This window comes from Falco naumanni, chromosome 4 (genome assembly GCF_017639655.2).
Source record: "Falco naumanni isolate bFalNau1 chromosome 4, bFalNau1.pat, whole genome shotgun sequence".
NCBI lineage: Eukaryota > Metazoa > Chordata > Aves > Falconiformes > Falconidae > Falco > Falco naumanni.
In genome coordinates, this window is record NC_054057.1 from 65,451,194 (window position 1) to 65,464,742 (window position 13,549).

At 46.8% G+C, this 13,549-nt stretch overlaps 1 protein-coding gene across 7 annotated transcripts in view; it reads right to left on the minus strand.

The window, feature by feature from the left end:
• DOT1L (DOT1 like histone lysine methyltransferase) overlaps positions 1 to 13,285 on the minus strand; it is a 76,477-nt gene extending 63,192 nt beyond the window's left edge. For 6 of the 7 annotated variants that reach the window (XM_040591843.1, XM_040591841.1, XM_040591845.1 and 3 more), the window contains exon 1: positions 13,100 to 13,285. In XM_040591843.1, coding sequence (XP_040447777.1) covers positions 13,100 to 13,180 — 81 coding nt within the window. In that variant the 5' untranslated portion in view covers positions 13,181 to 13,285. Of the gene's footprint in view, positions 1 to 10,130; positions 10,215 to 13,099 lie in introns of those variants that run through there. The other variant, XM_040591840.1, reaches the window with a different exon arrangement.
• Positions 13,286 to 13,549: the final 264 nt, after the last annotated feature.

Here is a 13,549-nt window from a genome sequence, read left to right on the forward strand (position 1 = left end):
TATTTTCAACCTAAATGTTCAATTTAAAATTGAAATGTGAGCTCCCAGAGAAAATGCAATACTTTTTGCCAAGACATTTCATTGGAAAAATAATGGAAAGAAAGCAGACACTTTTTCAAAAGTCACTTGTAAGAGAATCCAATTTTCTATGGAAAACAGCGGAGAACAGTCTCAGCCAGCAAAACTGAACAGCTTCACAGTTCCGATTCTTACAACAGATTTCTCCATCCACATGTTACTACAACTCTAATCACAAGAGTTAAGGAGTTTGAAGCCAGAAACACACCCACTGCTATTACTTTTAGTACACTAGTGCCCAGAAGCCCTACCGGCACGCACGACTCCTGCTCACACACCATGCCCAGCTGAGTCCTCCTACAGAAGTCAACAAGCTGCATTAGCAGTTCTGCCCTTTAGGACACGGAAAGTAGGCTGTAGGGCAATTTTTAAGAGGCTGATCTTTCCCTTCACCTCTTCTCCAAAAGTTTCCCACCCCGAGGGTTCTCAGTTAGGAACTTTTCCCGCAGTTTAGGCTCAGATCTCTGGTGGGGGGGGGCGGGGGGGGGGGGGGCGGATAATGAACATTTCTGCGTGCTTCAGAGCTCGAGTCAGCCAGCCCTCTCCGTACAAAAGGCATTTTGTATGTGTATCTCATATTCTCATATGTGTATCTCACACATATCAGAAGCCCTATAATGTGGTTTTAAAGGCCAAACAAGACAGTGCCCAAAAGCTCTTTCCCAACATGTATTTTCATGCAATCATTTTCTACAATCAAATACTCTTTGTTTGTTAACCCAAATTTTAAAAAAAAAAAAAAACCAAAACAAAAACAAACCCACAACAACGAACAAAAAAAAAATATCAATAGGACCAGAACTTGTAAGTTCTCAGTAATACTCACAGCTATCACTCTTAACACCTACGTCAGAAAACGAAAGGAGCCCCATTCATACTATGCATGTGAACAGTACCAGACTCATTTCAGTTATCTATACATAACTTTGGTCTACAAAGCACCAAATTTTGAATAAAAATGGCTGAATCAGAAGTTTTGGTGGAACACACTGCATGAGCAAGGTAAAGTGAAAATTACTATTCATTACATTTTTGCCACAAGCTAGCCATTAGAAAGGCTTGGGATGCACCCTGAACACAAAGCACTGCACACCCTTCCACCAGGTGTGGCTGTTTTGGTTATATGATCTTTTCAAGTTAACATCCCTTAGGATATCTGAATGGCATTATTTTGATATAATTCTGTATTCCAGTACTGTATCCTCTCGGGTGTGTTTGTGCAGGACTAGTTATCTCACAGTGCAACAATTCATACTCTAAAGTGAATCTCTAACCTAAAGCAATACATTTAAACATATGTTTCTTCCTCAAACACAAAGAACATGTTCAATTAAACTGGTCTGCCATCATTGCCTGAAGCAAGGAACAACACCCTAGTGCCCTTCCAAATCTACATCCTCTTAAATTTAGGTCCTTCTTATGAAACTATGCTTCTCCTCGGGGATAAGTGTAAGTTGGGGCTCAGGGGGGAACACTAAACTTCATTTCCTCCCACGCAGAGCAGGATCCTTGTGAGATCTGATCAGTCTGCACAGTGCTACACACTAAAGGTAGCAAAAAAGCCCAAGCCTGCAAACCTGAGAGGAGAACAAACGATTTGAAAATCTGGACGGGATCTTGAAAACAGAAATACAGCTCGTGCGCCTTCAACCAGTAGCTCTCAAAGCACCATACACAGAACTTCAAGACTCCTTATCTGCTCCTCATAGATAGGAACATTTTTATGCATAGCTTTGACTGCCTGAGACTAAACTGTCCCACAGCAAAAGCAGTTCTTACCTTTGCAAAGCCAGTTTAGTTAGACCACATTTATGCCCCCAAAAACAGCCTGGATGGCCAAAGCAGCTCTTCAGAAATGTGCAAACAAGCTGCAGCCAAGCATTTGCGAAGGAGGAGGAAGATTTTTCCTACAAGCCTTTCGCTGTCCACCAAATGAATCCAAACAATTAAAAGAAAACAAAACCCGAAGCAAGATGGTTACAAATAAATCAATGGCAACACTCATATACCTCTTAGCGATTGTCTTTAGATACCATTCTACTTCCAGTACTTCCACTAAGTAACACTGGCTCCCAAGTACTAAACACCAACAGAAGTCATTTTGAGTTGCGGAATTCTGATCAACACATGATCTGCTTAACTCGCAAAACAAAAAGAGGTCAGTCTCACTAGCCCCTGGTTTTAAAGAACAGCTTGGTTGCCTGTAGTGGCAGCTCTCTCCCCAGGCAGTGGTCCATAAATCCAGAGGAGATGATGTTACAGCTGGAGACAAGATGGTTAGCAGAGATCAAAAAGATGGATTAGGAAAAGCTAATCAATCTTGCAGAAGGCTAGTGGGACAAGTGCCTCTTTAATGTCCCCTAGGTTTCCTCCATCTGTGGAGGATGATAAGCATTTCTCTAGACACCAAGAAAGGCAATGTGAGCTACTGCAGCTGCAGCATCCCCACAGGAACCAGGAAAGCATCCAGCATTCTGCATGGCACACGGATGCCCTCAAAACCACTGCCTTCAGCCTGTCACAAATTTGCGCTCCTCTTCCCCCAGGGTTTAAACTTAATTTACACCTTGTCTAGAAAGATTCACCAGTAAAGCTTCTTTGTCCAGAGCACGTCCATATTCAATACACCTGCAAAGAAAGGTTGACAAGAGCCTATGAAAAGCCAAAAGCAAAGTGCTTCCAGCTGCTACAGCAGCAAAGAGTTGCCTGCGGGCCAGCTGCACGAGAGGAAAGATCTCTGGCTCTGCAGCCCTGCCAGCTAGTGCCTTCAATCACCTCGCATTTTAACGTCTTTGCCTCACACTCAAATGCTAGTGACACTTTGGGTAAGGAAAAGGGAAAGCCTGCGCTGTGCAGTATTTCATATATTGTACAGCTAGACTTCATTTAATATTACCAGATTTTATCCCAAATCAAGACTGGGTCGGTCATTCAGCTTCCACAGCAACAAGGTAAGAAAATTTGTGCTTTGCAGGTGAGATGAGGACCAAGTCTTCTTTGAAGCACCCGATTACTGTCGTTCCATTCATCAAGAAAGTATAAGGACATTCACAAATATACATATATATTAGCACGTATACAAAGAGATCTGCAGAGGACAGCTTGTGTCTGTTGTTTTCCTCCCAGCCTCAGAGAAGCAGCAGGGGAAGCAAGAGCTACCAAGGCTGCATTTTGAAACCCATCTCCCACAACGCAAGTGAGCAGACAAGGCTGATGTAGTTTCAGTAGCTATTAAGTTTACTGTCACACAAAACTAAATGGAAAACACGGAGAGCATTATAGCCTCCTTAACAGCTACATAAGGATTTTTAAAGGAAAAAAAAAAAAAAGTGTGGTCCAAGATCCAAAATATACTCAATTACTGAGTTAACAAAGGAACTAGGCATTAAAGAAGATGATCCAAATTGCTTCAGGTAATCCTCATAAAGCATGAGTACAGGTGATCCAGAACTTCTAGACAAGACAGTTGTAGATCTGGTTGCAACAGGGACTCGCACTTTCACTTGGCTGCCTAAACCACAATCAAACCATTTTGCCTTTCCACACAGCGATTCCAACTGTTGCTACGGACACTGCACAAATGCAAGAGGGAACGGTTCCCATGATAGTGTGTAGGAGGGTCTGTATAAATATACTAACATGCAATCACTCTGCTGGAGCATCTAAGGCAACATTCACATGGGACAGTTACAGGAGGATGACCTACTGGCTTTAGTCTGTGCAAACCAGACACAGCCCCGACATTAGTAAGTAATAGTTCTATTATGCAAACAGACAGACTAGTTAAAAAAAAAAATATATATATCCAAAATGTCTGTATTGGAATACATAGGGGAATACAATTATGTTGGTAAACCGGTGCCTTGCATTGGTATATCCTATTGCCCTTTCAGTTAAGTTTTAGGCAATTATAAACTGTTCCCGCAGTATGACAGCTGGAGGGAGCACGCGGATGCCGTAGCGATCCCAGCGGCTGAAGCAGCACTATGTGTACATGCAAAAGAGTCCAGTGTTTGCTTTTTCTGGGACAGAGCGGACTACTGGGCTTTCACTCGAATCAACAAGGCAGGCGGCCCTACCATCATTTCACCCAGTTTAAGCCAATGCAGCCACCTGCCTTGCCACCGCTTCCCTGAGAGCTGCTTTTCGCTTTGGGCCAGTGGTGCCTGTGCGTGCGCACATGGCCAAGTCAGGGGAGGCCCAAGCTAAAACCAAACCTTTTCGGTATTTTGGTGTAATTATCTTTCAACCAGATCAGCTCACCACAGCGTAGTAAGGGTAAGGGCAGCTTAGACGCAACAGCAAGTGGACAGAGATGGGAAGAGTTATTTCTGCCTGCAGAGATACCGGTTTCAAACTGTCACCTAACCATTAATGAAGAAATAACCCTTCCACTAGCAATAACTGGAGAGGTGGGGGGAAGCAGAAAAGAAAACAGCCATACACATCCACACCGCCAGAAACAAACCTTTATGTGAAACCTACGCAAAGGGTTGCTGCTGCTAGAAACGAATAGCCGGTCCTAAAATCGCTGTTGCTGAAATTGATGACCGTATCCTTCCCAAGCCCACAGCTTTCCCGCAGCCCTGGTGGGTGCTGGAAGCTCGTGGCACACCCTGGCCCTTGGGTCAGCACTTGCTGATCCCCACCTCCTGCAAGGAAAACTGGCAGGCCAAGGGCATCCTGGGTGAGAAAGCAACATCTTAAGCAACGCCTTTACATTCTGTAAAGATAATTCAGCCTTGGACAGCTCAGAAATTTTGCTCCTACTTAACAAGCATAAATATTCTACAGAACAGAAGTTAGCAATAAAACCCTGTAATCTTTCTGAAGCCTACTGAGCGCCTAAAGAAAGATGCTTTGTGAGGTACAGAAGAAAAATATGAATGGTTACAGTTTTCCCCCCCATAAGCTTCGACTTGTGCTGCAGAGCAGTGCTACAAGCCACATCCAGTGCAGCCTCTGAACAGTATACATGAAATTCCAAGGGCCAACCATTTCTAAAAGCTTCCATTTTAAAGACCTGTGAACAACCCTACAGTGTGTTGCAAATGACTGTTTGTTCTAACAAGCAGCGGCCGGACCCAGGCAGACCCCAATCCCCAGCTTCCCAGGGTCAGTGGCCACCCTGTGCCGGAGCACCTCGTAGCTCAAGTACCGAAGGGCTTTGTTGCCAACAGATATGCAAACAAGAGGGAGTCACCTGCAACCCTGTGGAAATCCAGCCGGGGAAAGAAAAAGCCGTCGTGAAAGCTCAAGCTTTTTAGAATTTCACAAGTCAAACACTAATAATATTGCTGAGCTCGAAGAAGTAAACGGCAAATTGACACCAAAACCTCAGGAAACTGCCCTTTGGTGCTACACAAAAAATATCAGAAAGTTTCTCAATTGCAGAAGCGGTATTAAAATCCATTAATTTTTACTAAGAAAGCTATTCAGAATTTTCCACAGTGCTTTGGGTTTTTTTAAAGTTCCCAATGCTCCCTAAGTCTGTTTTCAGTTGTCCCTCCAACTTTTAATCCAACACTGAAAAGTTCTTTCAGTGCAGATTTTTAGGAAACTCTCATTCACTCATGAAATGAGACAAAACAAAATACTCAGAACAGGAACTTTCTTGTTATTCATAGATCTGTTCATATCTATGAAGCCATCATTTCCTGCTGTAAAATATACTCACCCTCTTCCTATGCTCTAAAAATAGTACCTACTCAATTTGACATCTATAGCAGCATGTGGCCAATATCTTCCTAGATTCAGTTTTCTTTCTTGCTCCTCTTAGTTTTGTCTTATCTTTAATAATTACTACAAAAGTACATACATTTTGTTCACAATTCCTAATACAAACTTGTCCTGCTTCTGTGGATCTGGATCCTTCTGTTAGGAAGGAGAAAATAAATTAAGCGAAAATATTTTAAATATGTTGAGAAACTTCATTATTATCAATCTGTGATAAATACACTGTAAGGGACCAAAAAGCACCCCACCTCCGGTCCTTGTCTTGATCATTACAGTAAAAAGCTTTAGTCAGGCACTCAAAGGTTAACTGAAAGCAGGAAGAAAAAAAAAAAAAAAAAAAGCAGCAAGGCAGTATGAAAGGGGAAAAAGAAAGAAGGAAGAGTACAAAAGTAGACATATGGATGTCTGGGGAGAAGGGTGATTAAATTTCCCATAAATCTTGCATACCAAGAGGTAAGATATTTTGCCTAAATTCCCAGGAGGAACACAATTCAGTCACATATCTGAGACTTGAAAGGATAATCATCTCCATATATATTAAGGCTGCCATGAAGGACAAGAGTTGGAGTTGCATGTGGTGGCACGGATTTCCCTTGGCACACTAAAAGCTTTCAATACTGTGTCCGACTGTAACTGATGGGTGAATTTTAGGTAGATAAATTTGAATTATCCTAGTTTGGAACTTTGGCTAGAACAGGAACATTAATCCTCACTCATCTGCTGATAGAAGTTGGGGGGAGGGCAAGAAATCCTGAACAGCTACTCTGTCTTTCAAGTGTTACCTTTCAGATAATTCAGTGATATGAAAAATAAAGACTACTGCGGTCTTAAGATGCACTGTAAGAGACAACTTTCACTTTTCATACAGAAATACTAAGGAAAAAAGTGTAAGTTAACTGAACTCATGATTTACGTTGCATCCAATGGGTCAGAGCTTTGAACAAAAGCCAGTCTGAAAACTGAACAAGTACCGATTGTCACTCGTAGCAAGTTATACTTCAAAGGGTAAAGCCCAGAAGAAAACTGCTATTCTGTAATAACCACGTGCTGCACAATTAAACGCTGTACAGTTATGGTCTTCCTCACCTTGTGAGGCCACCTCACCTCCCAACAGCACATAGCTGGGCTTCCTTTGGCATTCGTGTGAGCAGAAAAGCACAGAAAAAATGATGTAACTGTGCCAACTCTGTCGTTGTTTCTGTTTTTTTGCTGGGCAGCAGAGAAACCCAAGTACTTTTGAAATTACCAAGTCAATTATTTCCCAGTTGTACACTATTCACTCTTCCCCACTCCATGTCGGTTTAGAACTGGGGAGGGTACAGGGGTGTTGAGAAATCGGAAGTCTGCTGAAGTTTTCAAACCTGTTCTTTACTAGAGAAGTTTCTATAAGCAATTAGTCATCCCCCACAAACATTTCCCAACAAGCTGCATCGACAGCATCTCTTAAATCAGAGAAAATCCCCTAACCTCTGCCACCACTGCCGAATTTCTGGGCGCTTACTCAGGGTGTGAGGAGGTTTTGCCTGGCAAACTCAGCTCAACAGTTTCCCCTGCTCACCACCCCCTCCTTTGTACCGGCACCGCTGCCCTGGGAAGGCAGCATGAGTCAGATTACAGATCAGGGCGGCTGTGAAAACACTGGAACATTTTTTTCCAGCCCAGATATTTTCAGCGATCCAGTTCACAGAGCCGCCCCACACACAGCTCCACTGCAGCACAGCTGAGGGTCTGCCACCACGCCTGGAACTGCAGGCAGCAGCTGATGGGGCAGCTTCACCATGCTCTCGCTCCGGCACCCTACCTTCTCCCTCCAGCACGGATCCATCCAAGGGAAAAACCACACGCACGTGCAAAACGTGGAACTGCTTTCCATCAGCTCATCCCGCCAGAGTGTAATGGAGCCTGTAGTAAGGCAGGGCTGGATCCGTGCAGGGGAAACAGCGAGAGCAAGCGGCTGATGAAAGGAGGCAGAGGACCACCCCTCAGCAGTGGCCTGCAGCTCCAACAGGGTAGGTGCAACACAGCAGAGACCAGTTTAGGTTCAGTTTCTTCCTAAATGGATCTTACCGTTCCGTGCCATGGCACTCAGCTTCAGCGACGGCTCCCACACCTACCTCACACTGTCTGAGAAGTCAAAGCTAGTCATCAGAAAAACTATTCCCAGTAACGCTGAGTGACACACACAGAAAAAGGCATTAAATTCTTAAACAAGGTTTGTTATTCATCTCTACCGCTGATCTTTAATTTCAAAGGTGACACTCCCTGCTGGGCTGTGATTTTCATTATCACTGCCTGCCCTTGAGCTTTTTGTGCGCAGCACATTCCTTTGGTGACAGAATGGTATCAGCTGTATGGACTGGTGGAGGGGGGGGGGGGGGGGGGGGAACAGAAAGAAAATAAAACAACCCCACACCACACACACACACACTCACACTCTGCTCCCTTCCACCTGTACAAAGTCCAGTATTATCAAGCTTGTATCCCATCACTCCTCGGTAGCAGGCACACACACACCTCTCCTACAGCTGCAGGGCGATGCTCTGACAACACCCAATTAGCCAACGAGAATTTTTTGCCATTACAGCTGAGTGGAAAGTCAGCAGCAAAGAGGAGGAACACAGACAAATCAATGAATTATTCAAACCAGACTTATTGTCACTGTTGCTAATTTGGAGGCTTAAGCTTCAGCAGCGAACGGCAGAGGTACCGCACCCTGGTAAGATGTGCACAATGGCACAACCAGGACTGTCCCCTCCTGGGACTGGGTCTAGGGCCTGAGATTTCCAGGCTGGAAGACAGGATCAAAACTGGTAAAAGACCCAGAGCGTAACCTTACTGGGATCCACAGCAGCTTGCCTGTCAGCAGCCAGGGCTGCAGGACGAGTTCCCAGGCACTATCACAACACAAATGCCTAACGAGTCAACCAGGGAGTGGGGGAACACAACACACACAAACCTGACTCACACAAGGGTTTGCAGTTGTCTTTTGGGGAAATGCTATTCAGCAGGCAAACAACAGGAAGGCCTACCACACAAAAAGAGCAAGGCAAGACAGGCAGATGCCCAGTTCTTAAACTTGAAAGGATGTGCACACTATTTAACGTGACAGGCAGCAAGTCATTTGCAGCCAGCTGGGTGAAGGACACGGTGCCACACCAGCATCAGCCACTCAAAGCCAACACCGGTGTCACCTCCCCTCTCTCATCACCTGGCTGTGCCTCCCCGTTGTTCCCCCTTTGTCAGCACTGACACTGTGATCACGCTGCAGACCCGTTCAGGGCAAGCCTAAAGGAGGAGATAACTGAACCACAGTCTTCCCTTACTGATGCACACGCTACCAGAAAACAGGCTCTTCCACATTCACAAACATACATTTGCAATAGGGTGCAGTTCAGCAAACATCAATTTTGGTGACAATTATCAGCTTCAGCAGCTCTGAAGCCTCCTGTTGCTCAGTTCCGTATGCAAGCAAACCCTCACTGGTCCCAGAGATACATCAGCAGAACCAGACCAGACCAGACTGTGGAACTGATGCAGATAAAAAAAACCCAAACAAACAACAACAAAAAAAAACCAAAAACAAAAACAAAACACAACAAAAAAACAAAAACACAATATAAAAACAAAACAGAACAACAACAAAAACTCCACCCCAGACACCCTTTTACACACACACACACACACCCCGTAGGCTGGGACTCCTTAAGCAGGAACTGTTGTCAAGAGGAGTTCAAAGTGCAACCTCAGACACCTCACAGATTAAGCAGAGCTTATCACGATATGAAAAAACTCCACGGTTAAACCTAATAAATATTCAGATTTAACTATAGTAAAAGCCAGAGACAAGAGAGCGAACCAATTTAAAGACAGTTCTCTGGAATAAGCCTAAATATCTGCAAGTCTTAGAACTACAAGGGGACTTCAGCCCTTGTATCCATCAGATCTAAGTAATGAGTACCAAGTCGTGCACATCAATACTTGAAGGATGACTACAAATGCCATCCCCTGTCAGCATTAGCCTATTTAAGACGACCTAGATCCATTAACTCTGCTCCTCGCCCATCTGAGCACATTACGCATTTCCTTTATCCAGGCCTGTACCTCACCCGATACCAAAAATCAAAATTTTTAACACAGTATCACTGGTCTCTGACAACCTAACGCAAACAAAAAAATGGGGCAGGTATGTGGGAGTCAAGGAGCTAAGCAGCATACAAAAGAATAAACTCACTTCAGCTCTGATTAAGCAGGGCACTCATAAAAACAGAGGTCAACATCAGAAAATATTTTGTGAGTCATGAGGAGAGATTACTCACCATGCACTATTCAACTTACTCATCACAGTGTGCTACGGACAGAACTGCTCACCATGTATTCATTAGGAAACCGTGGCCTTTCCTTTGAGAAAAGCAGAAGGCGGGGGAAAGAGTCATACTTTCAGTTTTGTATGTAAGCCAGTGGGAGGCTGTATCTGCAACACCAGTGCTCTCTCCTCCCACGGCCCTAATTAGACTGGTAGGGAAATACATGTTTCACATCACCCTCCCAGGCTCTTTTAGCATCCCAACAAGCACCAGTTTGTCAGCTGAGCTATTATGCAAACTCAGCAGTCTGAAGAGACCCCACTTTTCCTATTATACATGAAATAAGCAGCGTTCCTGCAGTAAATAGATGCGTTATTAATCCAGGCATCCATTAATACGAGAGATTAGACCCTTAGCCTTTTACACAGCAATACCGATGCCGCTAATTTAAGATGTAGTAAGAGCACAAAAATAGCCAAGTTACTCAATGCAGGGTTACATCACGCAGCAGTGCTCATCAAGCAGCAGGTCTACAATACCACTCGGCCTCTAATGTTGGGAAAGATGATTCCCTGCCGTTCCTGGCACTCTCCACAAAAATAATTAGCGAGGACTGCAAGCCTCCCCTCCCCTTTCTCTCCAGCTCCCTTTGGAAAATATATCTCACGGCATACAACAGGAAGCACCGAGAATGCTGCTAAATAAAACTACTTGAAGTGGTTTCCCCCCGCCCCCCCCCCTCCAGGTATCCCACCTTGCTTCCTAGGAACCAAGCAGCAGAAAGAGTGGTGAAACTAAGAAATGTTCTGCTTACGTCAAACAGAGCTGAGCTCTGAAACCACAACGGTACATATACCCTGCTGCCAACTCAAGGCTGAGCCAACGAGGGAAAGAAAGTCTACAGTTCAGCAGAGTACAATGTTAGCAGGCCAAACACTGCCGTGTACAGAAAGAAGGATTTATTTCTAAAGCTCCAGAGTTCATCTGCTGCTGCAAAGGCCAGAGCCGCAAGCGGCGTGCGTGTGTGTGCCTGCATGCCCACGCTCGCAGTCGCACGCTTCTCTAATACGCGGCATGATCTTTCCACCAAAACTGCAGGACAGAATATTGATTGGCTCCAGATGACCCATCCGCTTCTGTATTACTGTGGAAAAATTTGCAACACAAAGAGGCCGGTTTAACAGCAGGATGTACAGTTTTCCTTAACACATGCACATAGCACATGTGGATAAGCATCCCTGCCCGTTGTACTTCTCATTCACTGGGAAAGAAATTCTATGTACCGTGCCATCTTCACAAGCAGCTGCCCAGGTTCTCCTAAATTAACTAAACCCTTACTTCCCATGCTGCAAAAAGCAGCACTGAAACACACGTTTTAAGGCGGGGTGGGGGTGTTTGAGGTTACGGTTTGAGGAGGGTTATTTGTTAAGCCTGTAGGAAGTTTTATGAATCTACATAAAACCATTCCTTCATTCCAGATTAATCCCTAACCTATGTAATCTTTAACCTATGCTTCACGCAACCTGCTCGGAGATGCAAGTTAATAATTGGCCACACGAAGAAAACCGAACTGGACATCGTTATACTTTCAGTTTCTGTCAATTTAAGCAGAGCCCGCGCCCGCGAACACACACAGACACGAATGACAGAGCTGCCCAAACAGGAAAGGCTGCATTAACCAGCGTGTGCTGGAGGCTCCAGCTCCGGGAGCAGCCGATGAAAACAGCACGCCAGTATACATGGAGGATGTTTGGGAAACCATAGATAAAGCAACAGCACCGAAAGGCAGGCAGGAGATACGAACACGCAGCCATCTCCCCTGCCACAAGCAATATATTTCTAATCATTCACACACAAGCGCGTCACGATTGCCAAGCGAGCAACAATATCAGCCGCCCCAGCCTGTGTGTCCCAGCATGTTCTCCCCGCGCAGCGGCACACGTACAAGAGCAAAGCCTGAAACACAAGGGATCATCAACAGCACCCAAGCCAAGTAAAACAGAGAGATATTTTTTTTTTCCTTTCACGAACTGCTCTCAGAGGTGCTACCAACAGTTAAGAGTGGAAAATCGTCCAAGGGCTGGTACAAACCCTGCAGGCGTTAGAAAAACACCAAGGCAAAACCTCCAACGCGCCTTTCGCCTCTCGTGAGATTTTCGCCCATTGGCACATGGACATTGTTATCAAGGTCACACATCTCCCACCCGGGGCTCGGGAGAGGCAGGAAAAAAAAGTCAGGCAAGTTGGAGAAAAACGGCGGCTCGCGTCACCGAGCGGGGACAAGTGACATTTTCTGGGGAAGCATGCGGATTACGGCTGCCATCAACTGACAAACCTGACTTGAATTCTTGTTCAGCCGAAATAAAAGAGAAGCTCCAAGGGCACCCGTTGGAGGGAGGCGGCAGCAGCAGCACCGACACTCAATTAACCTCCCCGCAATTAACGCTTCTCTTGATTATTTCCACATATCACGAGGGGGGGGGTGCCCCCCCGACCACCCGCAGCCGTGGGTGATGGGGGCGATGTTTACCATCCCGGGAGCCCCCTCCTCGCCACCCCGCTGGAAGCAGCTCTGGTTATTAACCAGTTACACCAGCTGAGGAAAAGACGAAAACTTTTCATTAACCAGTCCTCCTCCTCCCCGCCCTTCGGTTTAGTCAACCAATTATAAAAAGAAATTGGGGATTTGAGTTGCAGGAGAGCGGCGGCGGCGGCGCCCCGGGCCGGGCAGCCCCTCACCCTCCACCCGCCGCTCCGGGGGGGCTCCCGCCCGGCCAGCGCTCCCGGGGAAATAACGCCAATTACTCCCGTTCCCGGGGAAATAACGCCAATTACTCCCGCTGCCGGGAAGGGGACGCATTAACAGATTGATTAACAAGTGACAGGGAGCGCTGAGGGGGGGAAGGGGCCGGGGGCCGCCGCGGGTGGCCGGGCCCGGGCGGCGCTGACAGGGCAGGTGCCGGGGCCGGGGCCATACTCACGTAGACGGGCAGCGGCCAGGGGTAGACGGCGGGCTCGGCTCCCACGGGCGACTTCAGCCGCAGCTCCAGCCTCTCGCCCATGTCGGCAGCCGGAGGAGGAGGAGGAGGCGGCGGCGGCCCCGCACCATGCTAGAGGGGCCGGCCGGGGTGGGGTGTGGCGGCCGGGCCCGGCCGGGGGGCGTGTGCGAGGTGAGGCGGCGGTACGGGGAGGGAGGAAGGAAGGGGAGGAGATGGAGGAGGAGGAGGGGGGGGGGGGGGGGCGCGGCGGGGAGGGGAGGCCGGTACCGGCGGGGGCGCCCGTTCCCCCTCAGCCTCCCTCTATTGTCGTTAGCGGCTCGCGGGGCTCTCCGGCGCCGCCGCCATCTTGGGCCGGCGTGAGGCGAAGCACAATGAGGCGCCGGGGCCGGGCCGGGCCGGGCCCGACCGACGCGCCAGACGCGGGGAGGGGAG